At 33.2% G+C, this 27785-nt stretch overlaps 4 protein-coding genes across 6 annotated transcripts; 2 read left to right on the top strand and 2 right to left on the bottom strand.

Annotated features, from left to right (window-relative positions):
* Window positions 1-1200: 1200 nt before the first annotated feature.
* Window positions 1201-5967, bottom strand: LOC135147621 (uncharacterized). 2 transcript variants are annotated; one of them, XM_064080757.1, is made up of 2 exons: window positions 5663-5967; window positions 1201-4947 (listed from the first exon to the last, which is right to left on the bottom strand). In XM_064080757.1, exon 2 carries the CDS (start codon window positions 4284-4286, stop codon window positions 2274-2276), a length of 2013 nt encoding a protein of 670 aa, XP_063936827.1. In that variant the 5' UTR covers window positions 4287-4947; window positions 5663-5967; the 3' UTR covers window positions 1201-2273. The 2 variants fall into 2 exon arrangements, with proteins under 2 accessions (XP_063936827.1, XP_063936826.1); XM_064080756.1 differs by having other exon boundaries at window positions 5416-5965.
* Window positions 5968-10688: 4721 nt separating this feature from the next.
* On the top strand, window positions 10689-15514 carry LOC108193536 (uncharacterized). Of its 2 annotated transcripts, none has more exons than XM_017360238.2 (6): window positions 10689-10848; window positions 10930-11038; window positions 11492-13193; window positions 13530-13832; window positions 14673-14929; window positions 15014-15514. In XM_017360238.2, exons 1-6 carry the CDS (start codon window positions 10800-10802, stop codon window positions 15222-15224), a joined length of 2631 nt encoding a protein of 876 aa, XP_017215727.1. In that variant the 5' UTR covers window positions 10689-10799; the 3' UTR covers window positions 15225-15514. The 2 variants fall into 2 exon arrangements, with proteins under 2 accessions (XP_017215727.1, XP_017215728.1); XM_017360239.2 differs by having other exon boundaries at window positions 10930-11026; window positions 15014-15413.
* Window positions 15515-15884: 370 nt separating this feature from the next.
* On the bottom strand, window positions 15885-18405 carry LOC108193608 (large ribosomal subunit protein eL14). The gene is made up of 5 exons (XM_017360333.2): window positions 18275-18405; window positions 18064-18165; window positions 16496-16625; window positions 16303-16415; window positions 15885-16156 (listed from the first exon to the last, which is right to left on the bottom strand). Exons 1-5 carry the CDS (start codon window positions 18275-18277, stop codon window positions 16100-16102), a joined length of 405 nt encoding a protein of 134 aa, XP_017215822.1. The 5' UTR covers window positions 18278-18405; the 3' UTR covers window positions 15885-16099.
* A 2566-nt stretch (window positions 18406-20971) lies between these two features.
* Window positions 20972-23305, top strand: LOC108193840 (cytochrome P450 CYP72A219). The gene is made up of 5 exons (XM_017360671.2): window positions 20972-21364; window positions 21524-21741; window positions 21819-22066; window positions 22239-22617; window positions 22703-23305. Exons 1-5 carry the CDS (start codon window positions 21082-21084, stop codon window positions 23138-23140), a joined length of 1566 nt encoding a protein of 521 aa, XP_017216160.1. The 5' UTR covers window positions 20972-21081; the 3' UTR covers window positions 23141-23305.
* The last annotated feature ends 4480 nt before the right edge of the window (window positions 23306-27785 follow it).

Consider the following 27785-nt stretch of genomic DNA (forward strand, 5'->3'; position numbering starts at 1 on the left):
TCGGATTGCCTAATTTGCAAACCCAAAAAGAAATTTAATTCACCCATCATACTCATCTCGAATTCTTTACTCATATTTTCAGAGAATTCTTTACATAGATCATTATTTGTTGATCCAAAAATAATGTCATCTACGTAAATTTGGACAAGTAGTATATCATCTTTTTCTTGTCGAGTAAATAGAGTTTTGTCGGCCGTTCCCATCTTAAAATTATTCTCTAATAGGAATTTACTAAGCCTTTCATACCAAGCTCTCGGAGCTTGTTTTAATCCATATAAAGCCTTGTATAGCTTGTATACATACTCGGGATTAGTTGCATCTTCAAAACCGGGAGGTTGCTTAACATAAACTTCTTCTTCTAATATCCCGTTTAAGAATGCAGATTTAACATCCATTTGATATACTTTGAAATCCTTATGACACGCAAAAGCTAAAAACATACGAATAGACTCGATTCTAGCTACGGGTGCATAAGTTTCATCAAAATCAATACCTTCCATTTGAGTATATCCTTGAGCCACTAAACGTGCTTTGTTTCGAACAACCGTTCCATTTTCATCTAATTTATTTCTAAATACCCATTTAGTTCCAATAATGGAAGTATTTTCGGGTAGTGGAACGAGTTCCCATACTTTGCTACGAGAGAATTGTGTTAATTCATCTTGCATTGCGGATATCCAATCCTCGTCAAGCAAAGCCTCTTTAGCAGTTTTAGGCTCAATTTGCGAAAGAAAACTAAGATGATTTACAACATTTTGAACTTGTGACCGAGTTTGAACTCCTTTAGTCAAATCCCCTAAAACATTATCCAAAGGATGACTTCTAATAACCGGGATTTCTTTAGGAAGTTCTTCATCGGTTTGTAACAATTCTAATGGATTATTAGGAGGGGAAATTCCTATATCCATATTTTCGAATTGACGGATAACATCTTCGACACCATCTTGTTCGGCATCTTCTTTATCCACAAGATCAATATACTTCGAGGGTGGTTTTGATTCATCAAAAGCAACATTCATAGATTCTTCCACCACAAGAGTCTTAAGATTAAATACACGATATGCTTTACTATTGGTAGAGTAACCAAGAAATATACCTTCATTTGATTTAGGATCAAACTTTGTAAGGTATTCTTTAGAATTTAAAATAAAGCATTTGCTCCCGAAAACTCTAAAATAACTGACTTTAGGAGTTTTACCATAATACAATTCATAGGGAGTCTTTTGAGTCATAGGACGTAATAATACTCGATTTAAGATATGACACGCGGTAGACATAGCTTCGGCCCAAAAATATTTAGGACGACGATATTCATTAAGCATAGTACTTGCCATTTCTTGTAAAGTCCTATTTTTCCTTTCTACAACTCCATTAGATTGAGGAGTATAAGGTGCAGAAAAGTTATGTGTGATTCCATTTGACTCACAAAACGTAGTAAAACTAGAATTCTCAAATTCCTTACCATGGTCAGTCCTTATATAGACAATGGTATTATTTTGTTGATTTTGAATCTTTTTGCATAAAGAAGAGAATGATTCAAAAGCATCGCTTTTAGCTTTGAGAAATTATGTCCACGTATATCGTGAAAAATCATAAACAATGACCAAGGTATATGAACAACCTCCAAGACTTTGTACCGGAACCGGTCCAATTAAATCCATATGTAATAGTTCAAGAGGTCTAGAGGTAGATACCATAAACTTAGCTTTGTGAGATGCTCGAATTTGCTTTCCTATTTCACAAGCTTCACAAATATGATCCTTTTTAAAGTTTAACTTAGGTATACCCCTAACATGATGATTTGTTGAAATACTTTTAATTAATTTCATGTTCGCATGTCCTAATCTACGATGCCACAACCATGGATCATCAAGAGTAGAAAATAGACATACATTAGAATGTTTGCTAATATCACAAGTGTACACATTTTTGCTACGAGGACAAGTAAGCATCAATTTTCCATCCTTATTTAAAATAGAACAATGAGTAGGATAGAAAATTACCTTATATCCATTATCACAAAGTTGACTAATGGAGAGAAGATTATACTTAAGTCCCGTAACTAGTTGTACATTAGCAATCTTGAAATGTTCATTACCAATATCTCCAATACCAATGATACTACCCTTGCTACTATCTCCAAACGTGACACTTCCAGCGGCAACCTTTCTAATGCCATTCAAGAGAGACTTATTACCGGTCATATGTCTCGAACAACCACTATCAAGGTACCACATATCATGCTTAGTAACAAGGCACACCTACAAAACAAATCAATTAAATTTATAGGTACCCTTTCGTCTTAAGGGTCCTAGGGTTAGCGTATCATTATAAGCATTCGAGTTCGCATGATAGAAACTAGGCATAGCATAATCATGATTAGGCACATAGGAGTTTCTAGATGCAACATTCCTAGAATAGTCATAGTATCTTGTGTTTCTTAAAGGATTGTTTCTTTGTAAGTTTACACCTTGATACATGTTATTTCTATCATTTGGATAATACATGGTATTTCGTGGATAGAAATGTTGACTAGGAATAGAACGACTTCTAGAAGTTTGTCCATTTGAGTTATACCTTGTGTTTCTATGTTGATACGAAATAGGTTGTTGAACATAACTAAACCGTGGTTGTCTTTGAGTGTTATCAACGTTTTTCTTTCTCACGTTTTGATCAACCTTATGATATGGTTTTGTTCCTTTACGAACCCATACATACTTCCCCTTAATCTCACCATTCTTGATTCTACAATATTCAACCGTATGTCCATCTTTATTGCAATATGAACATTTATATCTAGGTGAGGCGGGAACAAAGGTAGTTTGTTTCTTATCATGTACAAACTTTTTAGTTTGAGCATTTTTATCATATCCTAATCCTTCATGATTATATGATGTCTTAGAATGTACCATTCTATCTAACATCTTATTTCCCTTAGTGAACCTTTGAACTACAACTTCAAGATTTTCATTTTCCTTAATCAAGATATTTAATTTATCATTAAGAATCCTTTCTTGATCTAAAACATGAGCTAAAATCTTGGAGTGTTCATCCTTCAACTTTTGAGTTTCTAACTCAAATATCTTGTCTTTTTCTTTCAAGGTATGAACTAATTCAAGATTATCTTTTTGAGAAACCGAAGTTGATTTTTCTTGAGTTAATGACTCATTTTGGATTTTCAAATTTAACAAGTCAATATGAAGCTTAGTATTATCTCCATTTAATTGTAGCTTCTCATTTTCTAATTCCTCGGTTTGTAGAACTAAGGAAACATTTTCAACTTCCAATCTCATAATAATATCTTTACTCTTATTATGCTCATTTTTCAAGATATCATTTTGTTCACAAAGAGATGAGATTTCTTCCTCATTTTTAAGATTTAAATCCTTAATCCGAGATAACTCTTCTTCTTGAGTTTTATTCAACTTTTCAATGTTTTCCTTCTCGGACCATAGTGAGAGAGTACGTTGATTAGCACTACTACTTATTTTATTCATTTCAACCACCAAATCAATCAAATCACTTTTACTCAAATCCAATAAATGCAACGAAGATTCACTAAAGAGATGTAAGTTATGTAAAACTTTAGATCGAGAACTAACCTCATCATTTGAAGTGGAGACATCCGATGACGAAGAATCATCCTCGAGAGCCATCAAGCACAAGTTGACCACTTCTTCATTAGTTTCCGAGATCTCTTCATCTTCACTTAAATCCCAACCATTTTCGGCCACGAGAATCCTTCCTTTAGAAAGTTTAGGACATTCCCGTTTAAAGTGACCGGGTTGCTTACACTCGAAACACACATCTTGTGCTTCCTCCGGATTTTGTTCTTTTGGTTTAGGAGGAGTGTAAGTATGGTTGTTGTTGGCATGATTATAAGCATTAGGGCTTTGATTGACTTTGCCTTTGTTATAGCCCGTAGTAGGATAATTACTCTTATAATTTGGAGTATAGTTTGGAGAGTAATTAGGCCTTCCATTAGAGTTAAAAACTCTTTGTTGATTATTCGATTTAAGGAAGCCTTTTCCATACCTTTGAGCTTTACTTTGAAGTACACGACGAAGTTGTCTCGTTAAGAGAGCGATCTCGCTTTCGTCGAGATTTTGGAGTTCTTCATTCAACTCCTCGTCGTTATCATCCTCATCGATTAATATGGACTTCAAAGCCATATTTTTCTTTTTGTCTTCCACTTTAGGAACGACAATATCCGGAACATTATCTTCTTCGTAAGCACGAAGATTTCCGAATAAGTTATCGATGTGGTAATCATTGAGATTGTGCATCTCAATGATTACCACATCGATAAGTTAGCGATATAAGAAAGAAAGACAACTTGACACTATATATTTGTTAGGTCCGTATATAAGGATAATTAAGCTAGAAGGGGGGGTTGAATAGCTTAATCACCAGTTTAAAAACTTTATGGCGTTTTAAAAAGTTTATCCCCTTTTTAAAAGCTTGTATCTAGAGTAATGGCAGTTGTAAATGCGGAAGCAAAAAGCAAAGAAAGAAAAATACCACACGAGGGATTTTATCCTGGTTCGCGGTGGCTAACTCAACCGATGGAGTCCACTCACCCCTAGTCCAGTCCCCGAGCTCCTCCCCGGACTCGAGATTTTCTCTACTAAAAAGATACTCCTTTAAAGTAGGCGGAGAAGCCTTTACAAATATATATCTTGGAGCGTAACTTCCCGTTACCTCCTCACTATAAATGTAAAAACACCTACAAAGCTTGTCTCGGAACGTAACTCCCCGTTACTTCCTCAAAGTCGATGTAGAGCCTTGTGTAGTCTTTGTACTTCTACACCTTTTGCCGGTCTCGGGTCTTAGGTATTAGATCTCGGGTCTTTCCTCTTCTTCACGGTGCAATGACTATTAACTCCCCGTCAATACGTCAAGGACTTGGGTCTTAGAACGAAGATCACCTCACTTCACTTCACCTCACTGCAAAAGTTAGAACACAATATCTACGAAAATATATCCTTGTTTTAATTAAGATTTTAGTCCGCTAAGTCAGTCCAATAATCACGGTCAGGTATAAGGTTTGTCAATTATAACAAGTCCAACGGTGATTAGTCCAACAAGTGTCCAACAACAGTCCAACAATTTATATTGCGCGGAAAATATAAATAGTTGATTTTAAGTCGGATTGATTTTAATAACCTGAGCAAACCGCGCACGGGCAAGCTACGAGAGTTATATTAATTAGTGTGGAGTGATTTATAGATATAATACGCAGTCGATAATCACACTCACACACACGGGATCGGGAACCACGTAACTCGTAAGGTTAGTATTTCCACGAAGCACGGCACATATGGAAACGTTCACCAAACGAGAAAGGGTATGTTGGGCGTTGGGATATAATCAGTTAAGCACAGATAACACGCACAACAATAACTAACTTATTACCTTTGGCCTTATATCCGGCTTTCCGTGCCAAGGCAAAGATCCCTCCAAAGTTTGGTGAGGAAATCTCAAAGGATACGAGTTAGGTTCCGGGACAAAACACACGCACAAATATATAACGAGTGGCTAACTCGTGTGTTTTGTAAACAAAGAGAGCTTTAAAGATGAAGAGAATATTTTTGTTCAAAAGCCCTTTGTCGAAAATGGTCGGTTAAGACACGAGTAAAACGAAGCTAAAATAACCACTTACAAAAAGTTCGCCGGAAAAATTCGTCGGAGGTTCGACCGGATTTTGGCTTTGCACACGAACTTTGGAGAGCCCTTCGGGAGGACAAAAAGAGTGGTATGAAAATGAGCTAAGCGAGATTTGGCTAGGTTGGTTGGAACGAAGCCTCGGGGTTTAAAACCTTGTGTATATAACGAAGTATATGAAGAATCGAAGGTTTTAAAGATGAAGTAAATATGGTGGGTGCTTGAATAAACTTTGGGAGAGTATTTTCACTTCAAAATCTCAGCATATATTTGGCTCTTAGCTTGAAGAAAATGGGTGGGGGGAGGCTTGGTATTTATAGGCAAATGGTGGGGGATGATGTCATGCATGACATAAGCAAAGGATGAAGTCATCCATGACACAATCAACTTGGCCACCAAGTACTTCCATTATCCCATGTGCTCAATTAAGGAAGCAACCTAGCACCTTCCTTTTGAATTCTCAGCACTTTGAAAAGCTTCTAGAAGTTGCACGTAAATCGAGATAACGGTAATAAATCCGTTACACTTAAATAATGTGATTTTTCGAACGTGCGAAATAAATTCCAGAAAAATTATGATAAATCTTAGAATATTGGAAAATGGCACTCTGGAAATTTTGGTGATTTTTGGTCAACCCTAGCTTGGTCAAACGTTCAGCCGAAGTTCGGACAGACAGCCAGGAAACGCAGAAAAAAGAAAGTTCTCGAAAAATTCCGAAACTTTTACCATGCATTAAGAATAATATATAACTGGCTAATCTCAAGTTTCAAGTCAATTTGGCAAGTGGAAGTATTTTATTTGGATTTAAAACGATTAAATCAGCCTTTCGGGTTTCGAATAAAATACGACAATTCGTTTGAACTATCCGAAGAGGGATTTAGGCCAAACTTAAAACTTGAATAAATACTTAAAATATATCCCCATAAAGATAAAATATTTTGATGAGTTGGGAACTATTTTAAAGTATTTAAACCGATTTTCTAAGATTTAAACTGGTTTAAGAAAAACCGAAACAATTCGTCTTTTAAATTCTCGAGAAGACCTTGTGACGAATATTTTGATACCAAAATACTTAGAAATAAAGTGTTCATGATGAATCATGATTTTGATACATTGAAAAGCCTTTCTAAGTATTGTGAATATTTTTCTCCGAAAAATAAAGAATTTGAGAGACCGGGAGAAAATATTCCAAAGGTATATTTAAAAATGATATTAATATTTTTCAAGACCAATATTAATATGAAGAAGATAAATCCTTGATTTAGAAAAATTAAATCATTGAAGATCAAAGGATTTATGAATTTTAAAAGATTTAAAATAATTTATTCCGAAAGATTATAAAACATTTAAATATGGAATAAATTACTTTAAATTAAATTTTTGTTTTAATGTCACATGAGTGGTCTAAAGAATATCACATAAAGATAATCCTTTTTCGAGCTTCATGTATTTTAATGTTGCAATAGGAAGATGAAGGACATCATATTTTACGATTCCTCAACACGCATATTGCGAAACAGAAATATTCCTTTAAAAATAAATGTATTTTTAGTACGAAGGAATAAACAAGTGTGTTTAAAATGACTTGCCAAAAATAACTCTTAACTTTTGATTAATCAATTAAATCAATGACCTATTGGGAGGATTACTAAGTGAATTTAAATTTAATGTTTATCACAAATACCAAAACAAATATAAATAAATTTATATCGAAGATATCCTTTCAATATTGTTTAGTGAAAAATCACTAAAAGGGATCAAGATATCGAACCCAATTCATTCATAAGAATTAGCATTTTATGTACCCGATCTCGTATCTCGTACCCGGACGACCCGTGAACAATACTGTTTGAGCCCCCTAAATTTAAGTTCTGGTTCCGCCACTGCTACCAGAGAGTTCACTGCAGTCTGTATACATATAATAAAGTGTGTTTATATTCTCGGAGAGGATCACGAGGGTTGACATTGTATACATTAATTCAGCTTATATATATATTCGTATACAAGGTTGACACTCAAGTTCAACATTTGTCATATATATGTTTAAGTCTTTATTTCAATTATGTGAAAATTGAACTAGGGTAATAAATAAAAAGGTGTATATATTGTATATAACCAGCGTTGAAGTTCAGGGTCCAACATTGATATATATACCCGTCTGCGGTCTCCCAGATTGGTTCAAACCAGCTAGGGTTGAGACTTGAGAACGAAGTTTTAACTATAGTATAGTTAAACCCACCTTATAACTCAAAACTTATTTTATATTATTATTCACAATTTAAATTTTAAATTATTTTATTACTCTTGCCGTCCCATTGAATAGTATACGTTTGGGACGGAAGATTCGACAAGCATTTTAAAAATCTTATAAAATATGGTTTCATAAGTTATTTGAGTTTTTTTCTTGTAAATATATAATGGATAAACTTTTAATCGGGAGGAAAAAATTTAAAAATGAATTATAATATTATACTTTATAAAAATTTTTAAATACATGCCAAGAAGTAGTGTAAAACAGCTATATAGAATCGAGAGGACGGAGGAGTAGTTTGTTTTGTTAGATGTAGATCATCAAAATTTTATTAAATGAGAAATATTATGATAATATATTAAAATTTGATTAAATGTTATCAATCGATTGATTATATTTAACTATCGCATATTTAACTTTTATCACGATGCTTTTTTGTGTTGTATAGAGGTACTAGAATGTAAATACATATTTATCATTTATATTTTCATAATATTAATATGTGCGATAATGATAACTTTAATTCTTTTTTAATAACTAATTTTAAATCATACTTTTTATATTATATATATATTAAGTTCAATGGAGACCACATTTTTGCTGGAGACCTGAAGACCACATATGTTCTGCAAGTAAAATATTTCATAAAAACATTGCAAAATGTATAGTTTTACAAATTATGTTTTACGAAATCATTATTTCATTTAAAATCTTGAATATCATATAAGATTTACATGTGGAACATTACAAAATGTTTTGTTCTATGAAATATGTTTAGTTTGCAGAACATTTGTTCAACTTGCAGAACATACATTATCTACTTATTAAATAGAGATGATCTTCAATAATTTTAATGAATACATGATATTTGTAGAACATATTTTACAAAATAATGTATTTTATAGTATTTTGATTGCAGAACATACGTGGTCTCCGAGGTCTCCGATGAAACAGCGGTCTCCATAGAACTTTCCTCATATATATATATATATATATATATATTTGTTTATAAAAAATTGATATCATTTATCTTATATCGGATGATTTTCTATTTGTTTTTCAATATAACACATTAGGGTTAAGAGTAAGAAACATGTTGTTCAGTCTCAATCTTTCATTGTTTTTATAAAAAAAAATTCTATTTACTTTTTAAATTAAAAATTAAAAAAATAATTAACCTAAAAAATCTAACTAAACTACAAATTTTCCCATATATTCATTTATTATAATTGAGTTTTAATTATTTTTTTTGGCGTTATAAGAAGTATTACAAAATTAAAAAACTCCATGTAATTGACCTGTGACCCTCTAAATCCACATCTCGTCTATTCAAGTTGCCACACCATTTCTAGCACATGTGTAATTACATGCTCACTCTCGTCTCACAAGTCCATGATTGATCGTCTTATTACACACACATAAACGTAAATTATAAAGATCACAACATCCTCCTTACATTGGGAACATTTCATCTAACCCTCCTAGCTCGCCTAGTGCACCGTCTCTTTGCCCGTGTCGTCACTCGTTTCTGGGTCTTTCTTCGAATACGTGTCATGTTCACTCTTCATTGTTCAAAATTATAATAACACACAAGAATAAGTGATTGCTTAGCATGTCCACTTATGATAACGAATATATCACAATCAAGTTCATACAATAATTTCAAAAATTTAAGATAATAACGAAATTCAACAAGGAAGAATTCACTTAATAATAATCATAAAAAATAATGAAAAGATTATTGATCTTCCATACTTGTAGTACTACTACGTGACTCGATCACCACCATTTCGTGAATACCGTTCTCCTAACATCTCTATAGTCTGATCACAACCGTAAAAGACATCACCTACCACTCTTTCTTGCTAGCGTAAGGTTTATTGTTTTCAACCCTAAAACTGTCTGCTCATACATACAGTAACATTTTCATCTCTACCATGAATACACTTATGTGGGTTCTCGGGAGTTTCTCGAGTACAAGAAAATTCTCTTCTACAAATAGTTCTCTTATCTTCATCATCAGATACGAACAAATACGTCATTCGTATCTGAATCGAAGTTTATTATGTATAACATAATTCTAGTAATGATTGTTTGATAACTCAAATAATTCAAAAAAAGACATTCAACATTAAAACAGAATCAAAGTCGGAACAAATCATTTATAGACAATTTAGAATTTCCAAAGAAAGAAAAAAAGGAGTCTGGCATAAGTATATTATAATGTCTCGAAATAAAGAAAGCTCAATTGAAGAAACAAATAAGAGGTTTTCGAGTGATATTTAATTTGTTTTTAATTTTCAAATCAGAGGTTTTCGAGTGGTATTTTTTTTTAATTTTCAACAAAGTTCAGTTGTTCAAGAATAAATCCATTTTGAGGTTCAATAAGACATCAAAATATTTCAATGAAGTTCGATAATATATATGAAAGATCGTGACAAAGTTCACTTTTCTAACTATAAGTCGTAGTCATCCCAAATGATAGGTTGATTCGAAGTATGAAAAAATTACACATTTTTAATCTTCAAGAAAAGATGAACAATTTTAGATGTCAGGGTTTTCCTTAAAGGATCAATAGTAATAAAAATCACAATTAATAATTCAAATAAACACTCAATTCATTATATCATATCAAGATATAGTAAGCTTGCTGTCTTTCAATATTTTTTTTATTTGTAATGTTTAATCAAAAATTGGTTAATTTCGAAAATAAAAATGTACAAGGACAGACAGAGTATAACTCATTAAAGTTGATTAGTCATGTATAATCCATTTCGGTAGCTTAGCAACCCCCAAAACCAATTTATAGACATCAAGAAAGGCCCTAGACAGAGCCATATACCCTCCTTAAACCCTCCTCACACACTCAGCTGAGGACTGTGAAATGGGTCTCTCTCGTCTCCTTCACCCACCCATTTCCACCCGCAGCTTTGGTAATTAGGGCCTTTTTATTTTATATTATATTTAAACACAACACATTATTTATGTTTTTGAGCTTATGTGTTTGATTGCAGGTGTTGCTAGGCAAACAAGGAGGCAGCTTTCCTCATCTTCTTCTCTTGGAAACAAATCTCAAATTGCTAAAGCCCGTAAATCTGAGGCCGTGGAAACGTATGTTAGAAAGTAATTTCCCCTTTTTTAAAAACTTCTTTTTTTTTTTTTTTTTGTTTCTATAATCATTATGTTGTACTATGTGTTATGTTGGGTTGGTCTTGTGAGTGGTGATGCTGTTTAAATATTCAACTTTCAGTTTTAGTGTTGATTAATGTTGCTTGATTGGTTAACAAAGCTAAGTTGAAAGGTTGGTGTTTCGAAGGTGAAGTTTAGGTTGATTTAGTTTGTTGCTTATGATTTTGTAATGGTGTGAAATTCGGTATGAGAGCGTGCTAGTTACTTGAGTTTTCTTGGTGTCTTTGTTTTGCTATCTGGTTCCGGAAAAATTCCTTCAAGATGACTGGTTCAATATGCCCTATTTTTATGACTTATCAGCTTACATTGCTTATGTTCCATTGTGTTGGCTGATCATATGTTTTACTAAGTGATACTATCTTTTGCTTACTAGCTCGTGCTTCTCAGGTATGTAGAGACGCATCCGGGAAGCTTGCCAAAACTATCACATGTGCAAAAAGAAATTGGTGGTTCATGGTACACTTTAAAAGAACTTTTTGAGAATGCGAAAGAAAAGATATTTGGAGATTCTAAAGTCCAGCGTGAGTCAGTTAATGATGTTACATTAACGTCAGCAACTGATGCTACAGCTTCCACAAATATAACAACTCAAGACAAGGGTTCAGAAAAGTCTGAACAAAATGAAGCTACTAAAACCCTGGCAAATGCTTTTTGCCACAAGAGTAACATTCTACCAAATGCAATGCCTGGTACATCTGGGGAGAACTTGCCTGACATGATGGGTGATACAGCTTTGGATGCTAAGAGGATATGTACTGATGTGGAGAGCACTGGACCTTGCAAGCCCAGAAATCTAATTCAGTCATCAGCTGCAATGAATAGTGAGGATAATAGTGTGAGTCAGGCAATATCTTATGTGAAACCAGAGCTCTGTTCTAAAATTCAAATCAACGCTACAGCCCTGGAAGGAGAGTGTGATTCTCCATACACTAGAACCCCTGAGGCTGCCTCCAAAATTGAAGTCGATAGGGTTGCGGGAGAAGGCTTCTTATATAAACCAAATCTGTTTCAGCCGAGAAAGAAGCATGTGCAACTTAAAGAGTTCCATAATGCTTTTGACGAGCCTGAGAAGTTATCTAGCTTAATATTTGAAGCAACTAGGCCATGGCAAGGAAAAGTTGAAGATGAAAAGGCCTCAACTGGATGTAAAAACCAAGTAGAAAACAAAATGTTTACTGGTTATGATAAGAAAATAGTAGATCCACCTTCTGTTGAGGCTGATAAGAAACACCTGGAATCAGAGGACAAACCTTCCACAGAGCTTGTTAGTCCCAATGCAGAGACAACAACTGCAACACTGCAAAAAGATGTTCCAACTACATATCATTCAATAAGAAAAGAAAACCAGTTACAGAAAGAGCAAAAAGTATCTAAAATATCAGGAGATGAAGTCTCTAAAGCAAGTGGAATGCCTGGATCAGGTAGAGGGGCACAAAAGTTTACAAGATTATCTGCTCTTTTCAGTAAGGTGGATGACCAGAAAGCAGGTCAGGTTGCGGACAAGTACAATATTTGGGAGACAAATGGATATTTGGAGAATTCAGATAATAACAATATAGTTAATGTGCCAAAACCTTCTGACAGTAATGATTTAATTGCTTGCATTAAGGGTTATTCTCTAGGTCAACAGGTTACTAGTGGTCCAGGAAATGCAGTGTCCTATAGAACTGATCAAAACCATCACATAGACCATGTTAGAGTTCTGTCTCAAGTCAACATGCAAAATTTAGATGGACTGAAAACATCATCCAGTCATATTTTTAATGAAAAGATTGAGGAGCCAAGCGTTGAAGCCCCCATGAAGAAAGCTTATATAAATGGGAAGGCTAACAATCGAGAAAAAGGCAATACAGAAAGTGTATCACACAATGCCATCACCCCATCAATGAGGATGGGGCATCCAGATAATGCACAAGATCCAACATGCAGAGGATCATTGGACCAATACAAAGTTATTGTGAAGTTTGTGCATAAAGATGTTGAAGAACAAGAATTACGCAATTTTCTCAAGCGGTTTGACAATAATTTGAAGATCGAACTTTCTGGTGCTGGAAAACGCTTTTTTAAAACAGCTACTGTTTATTTTAAGGTCAGTGCTCATTGCTATATTTGAAGATTGAGTGCTAACTTTTAGGTGCTGATTATTGATTCGTGTTATTGCTAAATGATATCAATGTACTTCACAGAAATTATTGTCCACAACTCAATTTTAAAGAAATGGAGCTTGACCCATGTCTAAAGAGTAAGTGACACGAAGATAATCAAGTAAATGAATAGAAGCATAAAAAGAAGTTTTGCATAAACAATAAAGTGTCATCTCTTCACAAATATTTCAATAATGATTAATTGTTAAACTGGAAACAAAATTCTACTTGCAATATATAGGCCATTGGTTTTCTTTAATAAAGTGTTAAATTTGTTGCAGACATGGACAGGGATGCAAAATGCTCTTAAAGCTACTGACCTTTTACTGAGAAATTGGACCATTACTTTAGAAGAAGCTTCTTCCCTGAAAAGCCAGTCTAAGAGTATAACTATTCCAAGGTTGATTGGTGATCCTGATGCTCCAGCTGCTTTAGTGAAGAACCCGACGAGGACTGTTGCTATTAAACAATTGACTCATGAAATCTGCCCTAGGCATATTGAGGAAGCTCTTGCCTTTTGTGAAAGCAATATCTCTGGGTTTTATTTGGGCACCTCAGATTCTGTTGCTTATGTGGAATTTGAGGTATACTATCTTTGCATCTGCAGTACTGTGATCATATGCAACTGCATTTGCTGCTAAAAATCTCTATTACTCTAATTGTGTAGCTCCTGTATTGAAGTGTCTTTATAGATTATGCACAATTTCTTTGGCTGTTGCACATCCTACCTTCCTCATTATCAGTCAGAAAGTTGGTCTTGTTAATTTTTTAGTTTTTTGTGATCATTTACTATTCAGGTTAAATCTGAATATTAACACACACACACATACACTGTTTGAAATATATTTTTGTTTGTCACTGGCTGTGCACTCGTGAATGATGTTAGCACACACTATATAATTGATTTATGTTTGTGTATTGTGTGTGCACTCTTGAGTGATATTGGTGGATCTCTTTTCTTGAATTCAAATTGCAGCAATTAATACTTTCACCTTTTCTTATATGTATATAATATATTTATGTTTGTGTCATTGTGTGTTCAAGTGTGAGTGATGTGGGAGGATATCATCACCTTTATTGAATTCAAAACACATCAATCAGTAGTTTCACCTTTTCCCAAAATTTTGAAGAATGATACTATTTGGCATGCCACCTTTCCTTTAAAAACATGTTTCAAACATATTCCTATAGCCTTCTCCCTTCGAAACGATATCTAGGTTTTTGATATATACACTGATGGTTTCTTTTATAAAGCTGAAGTGAGGTTTTATCCGGTCTCCCTTGAGCATTACTTTTTACTATCTTGTAAATTATTAGCGGTCTATTTTAGAACCTCTATTGGTAGCATATTCTTTAATTATCAAACTGTCCTTTATTAGTTCCATTTGCACTTATTTTTTTGCTGATTATCTGTAAATTGACAGACTGAAGATGGAAAAGATAAGGCACTTGCTAAGCATTCCATAGATGTCATTGGAAAGCGCTTGTTTATCTACAGAGTTGACACACCGAGAACAACAGTTGTAAGGATTAAAACCATGTTGCCAGCCGTAGTTCCCAGACATATTCCGATTTTCAAGTCTCTTGGGAAGGTTAAGGCTTGCTACCAAAGAAGTGCTAACATCTTGGATGTGCATTTCAGCATAACTGAATGGACTAACATGCTCAAGATTCTAAACAAGTACATATGCAATGATTTCTGCAGCTTTACTTTCCAAAAATCTATGTGTATATCTCTTATAAATTTACTTCTTTTATTGGGCAGATTAAACGGGTTGCAAGTGGATGGCGTAAGGTTGATAGCTGAGCCTGCACCTATTGCACCTTCAGATATTCTTCTGCAGATATATAGCCAACCAGAAGAACGAGAGCGCATGAAAAGCAATATGCATAGGTTGTTGCAGAAGCTTGAGGAAAATGCTGTACATAAAACAAAAGTAACTGATATTTTTTCAAAGTTCTATGGTGAACGATGATTTAATTACTGTAGTTGGTGCTCTGATTATATGGAGGCCGGTTTTTGACACTTTGGTAGTAGGATTACGAGTTTCGCTCGTATGTTTTTAGTTGCATTAGTGCAGCACCAAATTGAACTACTTGCGAAGAGAAATTGTAATGAACTACACCACATAGTGAATTTTCCCCTCAAGGTTTATTTTTTTTGCCGTTTGGTGTATCTGTGGGTACAATCTTCACGCCTGTGTTAATGTACAAGGACATTGTATGTGCTTCAGTTTTTCTTTATTTCTTTATCAGTATTACTGTATCAGTCTTTTTAATGTGATCAAGAACACGCAATAAATATCAAATTCAATGAGTTTGATAGATTTTTCAAGTTCGGTGGATTTTTATTGATAGAATTGATGTGAATGCAGAAAAGTTCATCCATATTTATGATTAGATAACCAAAAAAAATGTATTAAACTCATAAAAGTGGGTACTTATTGTATGTTCTTGGCACACATTAGAAAATTCATTATTATATATTGTATTGCCATTTCAGAAATTCATAATATATAAGTTCAGCTTACAAATAAGAATATACAAATTAATTGGAAAATATACCCGAAAGTTCAAGGACCGGCAAAACTTAGTTGGACAAAGCTTACTTCCTACCAAGCAAAAAGAGAAATGCATGTCCACAAAAACATAATTTTCATTGCACGTCAATTAAGAATTGTCTCTCTCTGATCTTAATAGTACACAAGCCAAGAACCAACTTAGAAGGAAAATACTTGGCTAGCCAAAAATCTTTGCAGCCCACAAAAGAAACAAAGTACCACTCTTATGACTTGCCAAAGGAAAAAGCAATACCGAGATACTAACTACTGGAAATTTCATAACATAATGTTTATGCTTTGGTCTGCTTCTTTAGCTTAGCAAGCTCTTCCCTGACCAGGCTAGCTTTCTGCAAATGCATATTCAAACAAAATGATTAAGTTAAAAAAAAATATAGTAAAAATGTTCTACTTGTTAGAAAATAATCTTATTGCAAGAAACAAGAAAAAAACATTTCTATTCAGCAGTGGAACTTTATGAAACAAGCTCACAAACCTTTATCTTCGCCAACATCAGCTTGAACCTATCGAAATCAGTTAGAGCTTCTCTCCGCTTCTTAACAATCAGCTTTCTTCCCCAAGAGCTGTTCTCCCACTTGTTCTTGACATCTACCAGTTCAAAAAAACCACTTGCGTAAACATTATGCAATAGAAACGGATGCATACAAGTAGGTTCCAATTTTATTTACCTGCAGCTTCCATTGCTTTAACCAGCTCTTTCTTCTTTGGGGTCCTTTTGATGTCAATGGTAATGTCTGTCAGCGTGAGCCTCTTAAAGTTGATTTGGCATCTGACCATGTCAGGGGAATCAACAAGAGCCTGCCCAAATTTTACAAGTACAAATACAATTCGCTTAGATAATTGTATAAATTATGATAACAAATATTACTTAACAATTAACATTTACATATAATTACAAACACCCTGTAATCTTATAAAGGTTTATGTAGGTAGATCTTAAGTATTATCTCTTCATCATCTGGAATAGAGACTATTATTTAGTTCTGTTCCGAGAGTACCCCATCAACTCAGAAGAAAGAAACTTATTTATAGACCTGAAAACCTACTGCTGGATGCTACTATCTGAATACCAGATATATTTGGTAAACTTTATGTAAAATAAATATACCAATATATACAAAATCAAAATCATAGCCTATGTAAAAAGTTATTAAGTAATGGCATATTAGTACTAAATGCTCATGTGCGCAAGATATCTTATTTATTTTTGGCATAAAAATGAGAAAAGTAGTTCAATATGCCATTGGCAGGAGATCAGTTCAATTTCGTAGACTTTGCAAAGCCAATCCACAAAATTTATAACAAAACAGAACTATATATCATGGGAAAAGTCAGAAATCTCGTGTGGAGTGCCACTCATTGCACCAATATCTAATGCTGCGTGTGCACAAAGATATCCTCATTCTAGTCAAAGAGGGAACATGGATATGCCACTAAAACAACAAAGAAAAGCTGAAAATTTATTTATCATGGCTAGACAACATATAAGTGGCAAGTCAGAAATCTCGTGTGGAAAGTGCCGTTCATTGCACCTAAAGATGTGCTACGTATGCAAAAAGATATCATCATTCAAGTCATAGATCCTAAAAAGCAACCACATCTGCTACAAGTGAAGTGCATGTACATGATGGATTATTTTAACAATTAAATCTTTACCAGAAAATGAACATATAGAGAAGGTTCGATATCACATTTTAGTTAGGCCATTAAGCAAGACCAAAAAAACACAAACATATTCAGGCAAGAAACTGAAATCAGTCACTTACCTAGAACACTAAGAAAGTTACACTGCTCAGAAACAGAATACAAGTAAAAAAAATGGAATTGAAAATTTTAATATATTTATAAGAACCTAATACAAATATATTAACATGTTTACCACCCACAGGAAGCATCACAATAATGCTAAAATAACTTCCTAAAGAACAAAATACCATAACCGAAACGCATCCAATCATATTCGATAACTAACATCATATTTAAATTCACATTCAATCAATCACAAGTCAACATAACGAATTAATCTTACAAAAAACAAAACTCATCGAAACATAGAACACAAAACAATGCCAACTTAAAAAAAAAAACTCAGTGGAAAGAAACTCGAGATCCTAACCCAAAATGACAGACAAATGCTAATTCTACATACACACATCATCTAATTCTTAATTAAAACGTAACAAACTCAAAAAATGAGCTAAATGTGTAAATTCAGATATGAAATTCGAATACTTACGCGATTCTGATCAACAACATCGACGATGACAACGAGTTTGCCGTAGTCTTTTCCGTAGTTGACGAGAGCGACTCGCCCAATTTCAACATAACGCTTAAAAGGCTACGCACATTAAGAGATACAATATTAATTTAATAAAACAGTAGATTAAGCTTTGAATTGAACAATTAGAGATTTAATTTGTTGAAATTAGGTGAGAATTAGAAGTTACCATTGTCGCGGGAGCTGCGGTTTCCTAGGGTTTGCAGAGAGGCGGAGATGCAAATTTGTACTCGAATTAGGGTTTAGTGATTGTTTTATAGGATTGGGTCTTTGTTAGTAGACTTGATATGGGCCGGGTTTGGACTTGTAAGGCCCTGTTTGATACTTGTTCTTATTTTCTTACTCTGTTCTAGCACAGTAAAGAATTATTGCCCTGGAATTATATTTATACTAATATTTTGAAAAAATAATTTTAAATTTTATTGAAAATACTAAAAATCACGCCTATTTTCAATAAAATTTAAAATTATTTTTTCAAAATATTAGTATAAATATAGGGGCCGTTTGGCTTAACTTAAAAAAAGTGAATTCTTGCTTAAAATAAAAAAGTGGAGTAGAAGTGAAAAGTAGAAGTAAAAGTTAAGTGTTTGGTTACTTTTGAACTTATAAATTTTTTCAGTGAATATGTGAGAAGAAGAAGAAAAGAAGCTAGAACTTCTAACTTCTCAACTTCCACTCTTGAAGTCCAAAATAAGCTGGTTACTTTTTTTTCCCAAACAGGGGTATAACTTCTTAATCTCACTTCTGCTCAAAAGAAGCTCCTGCTTCTTGCTCCCAAACACCACCATAATCAAGCTCCCACCAGAAAAGACCAAACCAATACTCCCTCAGTCACTTTGTCCCCCCGCTAAAAACTAAAAACTACCTTGGGCAGTTTATCTTTGGACCAGGGTTTGATATGCACTTTAATGTTTTAGAAAATATAATTTTATAACATATATTTTAATCTCTTTTTCTAATAAAAAATTGATATTTGAATTTTTATACACAAAGAGAAAATATCAAAAATAAGTTATGAAATTATTTTTTATGATACTCTCGAGATTTTGACGATCATACTAACAGCAAGCTGTAGCATTAAACTGAGACTTGTTAGCTCATAGAATACTGACAGACTGTCAAGCGGATAAAGATCAAGTCTTATTTTCATGAAGAATTTGTTAGGATACGTTGTGTAAGCACTCCAATACATATATATGCAGTATATGAGTATTAGAGCTCATCCTTTTACCAAAGAATTTTATTAAAATCATTTAACTAATTTATAGCAGTTTATTCAAATCGATTTTATCATTTAGGACTCTTAATTCTACTAAAAGCGTTTTAATGTTATAAATAAACTTTTGCTGAGTTGTTTCAAACGTTTTTATGACTTTACTCAGTAAATTTCACGGTACTCTAACATTCAACTTTGAACAAATTAAACGTGAGTTCGGTTGAGAACAAAAACGTTGTAATTTGTTACTTAATTGACCGTTGGATTATTGTGTATAAATACTTGAGTGTTGTTTCTATTTTTGATATACAAGAACACACCTCAAAAATACAACTCTTTCATTGCTAAATCTTTCTTTAAACTTTAATACTTATATTCGTTTATACTTGTGTTTAGTACATAGTTTCGGTTGTAATTTTTATATATTTTGTATTGTTCAAGGTGTAAGTGTTTTTGTTACTATGTATCGAGGTTGTGAAAGGAACAAGGGAACTAGTTAGTTAGAAGAGTATATCTATGAAGTATAGGTCTTGGAGAGCTTTTGGTTTAGAGTTCAGGGGTTTCAGCAAGTTGCTAACCGAATCAAAGGTTGAAATGAATTATATTATTGAATCTTGCAATCGATGACACTTCATTGATTAATAATATAATCTCTTACCAGTTGGCAGAGTACCAGGACGTAGATCAATAAAATTAGGAGTCGAACCTGACTAAAATTATTGGTGTTGTTAGCTTACTGTTTATAATTTTTTTGCATTACATGCTTATTGTTAGCTAACTGACAATCTATCTCGAATCTTAACAGCAATCTGTATGTGACAGTTTAATTATTATGTAACATTTAAAAATCGGGTATATTAATCATAACATCTATTCACCCCCTCTAAGAGTATAATTTCATTTTACAAGAGACTTAAATATTAGTGAAGAAACTCGTAAAGAAATGAGATGGATGATAATAAGAAAAAAAAAGTCAATGATCAATTAGAGAGACTTTCGATTTAGGCAAAAAAAATTATTAAATAAGAACTCAGCGATAAAATAAACAAAAGAAATAAATAAACAAAATTTTATCAGTATCAAAGGCTGATACAACCCCAGATTTGATTGATACCGTAAAAGTCAGGAAGAGTCGGAGAAAATAGAAACTTCTGATTTCTGTGTCGTATTCTTGACGTCCAAATGATATTATTAACTACTCCCTCCGTCCCCCTGAGTTGTATACATTGGGGGACGGGACGCGGCACGGACTTTAATGCTGCTGTAAAATGTAGTTGTGTAATTTATTTTTTAAATTTTCTTTTTCTGAATTAAAATTTGGATGTTATATTTTTATTCAGAAAAAAAAAATCTCAAAAATAAGTTACGGAACTATATTTTATAAGACCATTGAAATGCGTGTCGAGCAGTTAAAAAGAAACGTATACAATTAAATGAGACAGAGGGAGTACTCCATAATTATATCAACTTGTTTAAAAAAAAAAAAAAAACTACTCCATAATTATATCAACTACAATAATTGAGTCCCGCCAAAATAAAAACCCATAAACAATAGATTTGAAAGTTTTTCCACTAGCCAAAAGGAAAATAGTAACTGCATGATTGACACCAGATTATTAGACTCCACTTTGTGAAATTTTTCTTTAAATATTTATTATATATAAATAGATGGAGGTACTCCCAGGGCCAGCAATAGCAAGCTACACATTGGGCATTTGCTATCATATACAATACAAGTTGTAGTGAAATACCAACTAAATATGGAGGTTTGGAAGCTTTTGGCTTCAGTGGCAGGCTCACTTGCTCTGATCATCATTTCCCACTTTGCTCTGAAATTGTATCAAAGGCTATGGGCGAGACCCAAAAAGATAGAGAAACAACTGAAAGAGTTGGGGTTCAAAGGAAATCCTTACAGATTTTTGCATGGAGACATGAAGGAGTTCTTCGCCGTGGCAGGAGAAGCCACTTCCAAGCCCATGGACTTCTCTCACGACATCGGAGCACGAGTCCTACCTTACGAGCATCACATTGTCAAGAAGCATGGTAAATAATACGGAGCCTATTGCTAACATTTGCTTATAGTATTGTTTTGCAATAACCCAAAATTAAGTTGTGAAATGTTGATTCTGGTCTCTAGTCCTTTTGTCTTGTGTATTGAATCTCTTTATAAAGACCAAGTTAAGCAGAGTGATTAATATGCAGGCAAAAGCTCATTTGTATGGTTCGGAGCAAAACCGAGGCTAAACATTATGGATCCGATGCTAGTTAAGGAGATTTTGTCCAAGCCTGATGACTTCCATAAAGTGTACCCAGATCCGGTTGCTGACCTTGTCGTAGGAGGGCTTTCGACGGCTCATGGTGAAAAATGGCCGAGGCACAGAAAGATAATCAACCTCGCTTTCAATTTAGAGAAGCTAAAGGTATGTGACATATGTTTCTAGGCAGAGTAAAGAGACAGAGTCAATAACTAAACCAATTCTTATATTTTTGTTGAAAGGGCACATTACCAGAAGTTTACTTGAGTTGCAAAGATACGATCAGTAAGTGGAAGTCATTGGTCTCGGCAACTTCAGGATTTACTGAAATTGATGCCTGGCCTTATATCGAAAATCTGGCTCGTGATATGATTTCTCGAGCAGCTTTTGGCAGTAATTTTGAAGAAGGAAGAAGAATATTCCAACTCCATGAGATGCAAGCTGATCTTGCATTTCAGTTTATGGGTACGAGTTACATCCCATGGGCCAGGTAAGCCGATTACTTTGTAGTTTGTATGCTTGATCCAAGACCAAGTTTGCATTATTGCAAGTATGTCTCTGTACATTGAATAAAGTTATGCTTGACGTTCCTAATTTTTATACGAATGTCAAGAATGAAACTAGATGATATTCTTAATTTGATAGATAATCTTTAAATGCAGTCACTTTAAAATAAAAGAAAAAAAGAAAATGAGGGTATTGAACCAGGAAATGATAGATCAACTGAGTAGGATCGTGAAGAAAAGAGAGGAGACGGTGAAAAGAGGAGAGGAAGTGAACAAAGATGACTTGTTAAGTGTATTACTGGAAGCCACCAGGAAAGAGAACCAAGAAGAAGGATCAGGAATGAGTATGGAAGAAGTGATAGACGAGTGCAAGGTTTTCTATTCGGCTGGAGCTGATTCGACTGCCCGATTGCTCATCTGGACTATTGTATGTTTGAGCAAACACACCGACTGGCAATCTCGCGCCAGAGATGAGGTTTTCCAGGTCATGGGAAAAAAAGACATCGATTTTGAAAAGCTTAGCCACCTCAAAATTGTAAGATCAACCAAAAAAAGTTTTATTACTCCCTCCGTCTCATTTTAACTGATGCTCGTTGAAAATTTGGTATTTGTAATTGCAGATAACCATGATACTGTACGAGGTGCTTAGGCTATATCCGCCAGCAGGTATGCTTCTACGCGCAACTTCTAAGAAGATGAAGCTAGGAAACCTGACTATACCACCGTGGGTGCACTTGACAATGCCAGTCATTTTTCACAACCACGACACTGAAATTTGGGGCGAAGACGCGAAAGAGTTCAATCCCGAGAGGTTTTCTCAGGGAATTTCTAATGCAACGAAAGGATTACCTGTGTTTATTCCATTCAGTTGGGGTCCCAGAACATGCATCGGGCAACACTTTGCCATGATAGAAGTGAAGATGGCTGTAGCAATGATACTACAGAACTTCTCACTTGAGCTTTCACCATCTTATCTGCATGCTCCTGAATTGTATTTTCTTATGCGACCACAATATGGTGCTCAAATTATTCTGCAAGACCTTAGTGCTACGCAGTAAAATTGGTCGTCTTTTTTACATGTAGTTTCAGAACTGCACTTTTTTTTTTTTTTTTTTTTGACAGAAGTTTCAGAACTGCACTTGATTATAATAATGTTCAATGTATTCTAATGTCTGTAAGTTCTGTATTTGTTCAGTTAAATAAAAAATAAATTTTATTTGAAATTCAAGGATGAGAATAACAAAAATTAGTATAAACTTGAGATTTATAAATACAATTATGATTATTTCATTAAACACGTAATATTTAAACGGTCTTTCTAGTCCACATGGACGTACAATAATGATGGCTCCCTCTATCTCCTTTTAACTGATATTTGATTTTTTAATACGTATATTAAGACGTAAAAAAGTAATAGTTATACTCAACAAAAATATTCAATTCGTATAAAAAATTTGGAGTCTAAACTTTTACTGTTAGATGTAAATTTTATCGGAAATAATTATATTTAACTGTAATATTTTTAACAACATAAGATACATGTTAAAAAAATAAAATATAGAACCGAGGGAATACTTTTTTTACATAGACCACAATTTTTTTGGATGAAATTTTTGCGCATAAAAAAAACAATTATTATAAATAAGATTGAAATTGATAAACATCTGTCAGATAAAGTTCCAAAAATCGTAAACATATCTCCAATCATATATATCTATGACGAATTCTCACAAGACTGCTCGTCTGTCAGACAATAATGTTGTTAAATATTCCTCCGTCCCATTTTAATTGACACTTATTTCTTTTTGGGACGTCCTAAAAAAAATAAACCTATTAAACTTAGGGAAAATAGATTTTTTTGCCACTCAACTTATAGTGTTTTTAAAAACTTACCACCCAACTAATTTTTTTATTCTTTTAGTCACTAATATTAGGTTTGGTTTTATTTTTAGCCACCAACTTAGGTTTGGATTTGATTACCAGCATTATGATAATTTTTTTATCACTAAACTTATTGCGTTTTTAGAAACTAACCACTGAACTATAATTTTTTTTATTTTACTCACTAGTGTTAGATTTTGCTCTTTTTTTGTCACTGAAGTTAGGTTCAGATTTGATTATTAGCATTACATTTTATGTGTATCATTATTAAAATATAGTGGTAGTCGGTAATATTTTGATGATTTGATATATGTTTGTATTTTTATATGTAGTATTTTTTATGTCTTCAAGGTCGCTTACCTTGGATGATAAGAATTTTACACGCATTATATGGCCTTTAAAAGATGTAGTTTCATATATAACTTTATTTTTTTTCTTCCGAATGAAAATTCAGCGTTTGTATTTTTACACACAAAAATAAGTTATGAAACTATGTTTTATAAGAATCTTAAATACATGCTAAGCACTAGAGAAAATTTGTAAACTAATGAGAGGGACGGAGGGAGTAATAATAATATAAAATGATGCATTATATATAGAGGACAATCATCGAAATTTAAGTTTTCCTCTCTATTTATTTATCTCGAAAATTGTAATAAGATAAAAAGTTATTAAAATTTTTGAAGATAAATTTAAGAAAGATCTTAGATTGAGCTAGTCCATTGAAAGTTTAATAGTGAAAGATGATGCGTCATGTCACTCAATTACACTTTATCTTATGAGAGAGGGTGAATTGTTTGAAGTCATTGATTTCATATTCATGATTTATTGAATTTTTAGAATCTAATTACTATTATTCCTGATTTTAATTTTTCATCGGCTCATTTTATATTACTATTGCTATATATAAGGATATAAACATACGACACATCATCAAAATATTAGATACTATCACTATGTATAAATGATGATACAAAAAATTATCATAATGCTAGTAATCAAATCCAAACCTAAGCTAGTGGCTAAAAACAAAACCAAACCTAACATTAGTGATTAAAAGAATAAAAAAATTAGTTGGGTGGTAAGTTTCTAAAAACACTATAAGTTGAATGACAAAAAAATCTATTTTCCCTTAAACTTATTATTTTTGAACACTACTTTTCACTATTACACCCACTATTTTCTTCGACTATCTCTACTCTATAATAATATAAACACTATTACACCTACTATTTTCCTCCACTATCTCTAATCCATTATTAAAATTTTGATGGGTCTCATTACTTTACCAATTTTTCAACTAATTTAATTTTTTTTACTACTTTTTTCTTAATATTTGTGAAAGTCAAAGCAGTTCAATCTTTTCGGGACAGAGGGAGTATGGAAAAACATTGAAATAATTGAATAGAGTAGCAGGTAGCACCTTTGGCACGTTTTATCCTATTTTAACAAAAAACAGTACCTTATTGATTTGCGGACATAAGCAGTGATAAGCATTACCAACACTAATGATTCTGCTGGTACTTTCAACTTTATAAAATAATACACATGGATGATCGATTGATTGGGAGTATACATTTTTATTTTAAAAAAATACAATAGGAAAATCACGAAGGACTCCAGATTTTGCAGATTCTGTACTCCTGCACGAGGTTGAGTGTAATGTGAGTGCTTAGTGTTTACCCTACATGTTTTAGGTGGTGGGGAGAGTATCCCATGGTGCAATGTGAGAGTCATGGAGCCTGTGTGTCACCGCCTTAAATGCGGGATTTCAAGCTATTACTAATTTTGAACCGAAAAAATTTCTGTTTAAGTCGGAAGCTTTTTATTCGTACTGGTTAAGTAATTAGATTATAAGTTAATTTCCAACTTATAAATCAGAATATGAGAAGTTGAAAATGCTAGTTTTTTTAGCGACTTATTTTTGTTTTTGAAATCTGATTTTAATATAGAGGTCTATTTTAAAAGATAATTTATTATTGTATTAATAAAATCTATATCCAATAAGTTGTAAACACCAAAAAATTTATCCAAACACATAAAATAAAAATTACTTCTCACTTATAATTAAATTTATAATTAAATTCTGATTTATAAACACTCATTTGCAGGTAATAAAACACTTCTTTTTAGTTAAGTCAAATGACCGTTATGTATTCAGATTTTGTATGTCAAGTCAAGTCAAAGGCTCCTATGTATCATCAGATTTTCTCCGTTTAGCCTTTGGTATAAAGTAGTGAAGTTGGCTGGGATGACTGCTGATAGAGATGACACTCTCAACGGTTTTCCGACATAGAGGTCTTAACAAGGTGATCTTCTGTCAACAGTCACTTTACTAATGTGTGCGAAATTTAGATATTAATAAAACGGTTTTTCTAATGTGTGTCTATGACACACACTATCAAATTCTATAAGTTTAATGGATTTTGATTGGCTCATACCTCTTTATAATGGTGGACCCACCTGTAAATTCACCATCTACACCAATAAAAATCGATCAAAATTATAGAATTTGATGCTTGGCATGTGCACATGGGCACACACTAGACAGACCCTTAATAGAAAAAGGTGAGGGACTTTATAAAGGCATTATTGATGATAGTATCAGAAGTATCACGTTACCAAATTGCAGATGACATTATCATTTTTTTAGAAAATAAGAAAATGTCACAGCTTTTTAAAATAATTTTCTGATATTTTTAACTGATTTTTGGGCTAAGAATTGCAATAGAATAGTAAAATAATCGGAGAAGAGTATAGGCTAGATGAATGAGCTCAAATATTGGGCTGCCCGGAACCCTTCCGATCAAGTACCTAGATGTTATCACTTATGAGACTACAAGGAAAATGTTTTGGAAACCTTTCATCAAAAAGGCTGAATTTTAATTCACAAGCAGGAAAAAAGAATCATCTAAAAAAAAATACTTAACACACTTAATTGTGTAAAAAAACATGTACACAGTGAGTTTTAATTGGAATGAGATCCTACATTTATATCAAAAACTCCGATTGCTAAATGGGATGGCAAGGTTTTCTAGATAGATGCAGGATGAATGTAGTGACCAACAGCTTACGTATATCCCAAAGTGATTAAAGTCAATATTCACTGGGTTGAAGTTCTCCCTCTATTAAGTGTTTCAAAACAAATTTAACCGTGATGTATCATTCTATCAAGTGTCTCAAAACACATGACGAAAATTATGATGAAATGAAGGCCATCTACCAATATTCGTGATAATTATAGGATAATTACTTGAGAAAAAAAATATAAAAATGATGATTAATATAAATCACAAAATATTAGTTTTGTCACTTTTTCTTAATTTTATAAATATTACTCCTTCCATCCCGTCAATTCCTAACATCGGGGGACGGGAGTTCGACACGTACTCTAAGACTCTCATGAAACATAATTTGATAAATTATTTTTAATTTTTTTCTAAATAAAAGTTTAATGTTTAATTTTCATACAAAACAAGAATATTTTTTAAAAAAAATTGTGAACTTGTACTTTAAAATGCGTGTCGGTTAAAAAAAAGTGTTAAGAAATGAGAAGAATATCAAATAATTTATATGATGATTTAAGAAAATTTAAACGAGATCTCGTTAAAAAATAAAAAGGATGAATCAAGCGACACATTTGAGATTTAACTGCAGATATTTTGATATTAATCTTTACCCAAAGATGTGAGGCACCAATGAGTAGCCTCAGTTGAACCGCGCAGCCGATCCATCGCTCGGTAGCTGCATCATAAAGCTGATGCACCTTGCTCATGCAGTAAACACCTAGACCTCGTAAAAAACTTACTTATGGACACCATT

The sequence above is a fragment of the Daucus carota genome, chromosome 7, assembly GCF_001625215.2.
Source record: "Daucus carota subsp. sativus chromosome 7, DH1 v3.0, whole genome shotgun sequence".
Lineage (NCBI taxonomy): Eukaryota > Viridiplantae > Streptophyta > Magnoliopsida > Apiales > Apiaceae > Daucus > Daucus carota.

Excerpts from the sequence above, each read along its gene's own strand:
- LOC135147621 (XM_064080757.1), bottom strand. The coding sequence starts at position 4,286 with ATGCACAATCTCAATGATTACCACATCGATAACTTATTCGGAAATCTT.
- LOC108193536 (XM_017360238.2), top strand. The coding sequence starts at position 10,800 with ATGGGTCTCTCTCGTCTCCTTCACCCACCCATTTCCACCCGCAGCTTT. Across the intron at positions 10,849-10,929 it reads CATTTCCACCCGCAGCTTTG|GTGTTGCTAGGCAAACAAGG; the intron begins GTAATTAGGGCC and ends GTTTGATTGCAG. Across the intron at positions 13,833-14,672 it reads TTGCTTATGTGGAATTTGAG|ACTGAAGATGGAAAAGATAA; the intron begins GTATACTATCTT and ends GTAAATTGACAG.
- LOC108193608 (XM_017360333.2), bottom strand. Across the intron at positions 16,416-16,495 it reads TAAAGCAATGGAAGCTGCAG|ATGTCAAGAACAAGTGGGAG; the intron begins GTAAATAAAATT and ends TTGAACTGGTAG. Across the intron at positions 16,157-16,302 it reads TGATGTTGGCGAAGATAAAG|AAAGCTAGCCTGGTCAGGGA; the intron begins GTTTGTGAGCTT and ends ATGCATTTGCAG.
- LOC108193840 (XM_017360671.2), top strand. The coding sequence starts at position 21,082 with ATGGAGGTTTGGAAGCTTTTGGCTTCAGTGGCAGGCTCACTTGCTCTG. Across the intron at positions 21,365-21,523 it reads TCACATTGTCAAGAAGCATG|GCAAAAGCTCATTTGTATGG; the intron begins GTAAATAATACG and ends ATTAATATGCAG. Across the intron at positions 22,067-22,238 it reads AGTTACATCCCATGGGCCAG|TCACTTTAAAATAAAAGAAA; the intron begins GTAAGCCGATTA and ends CTTTAAATGCAG.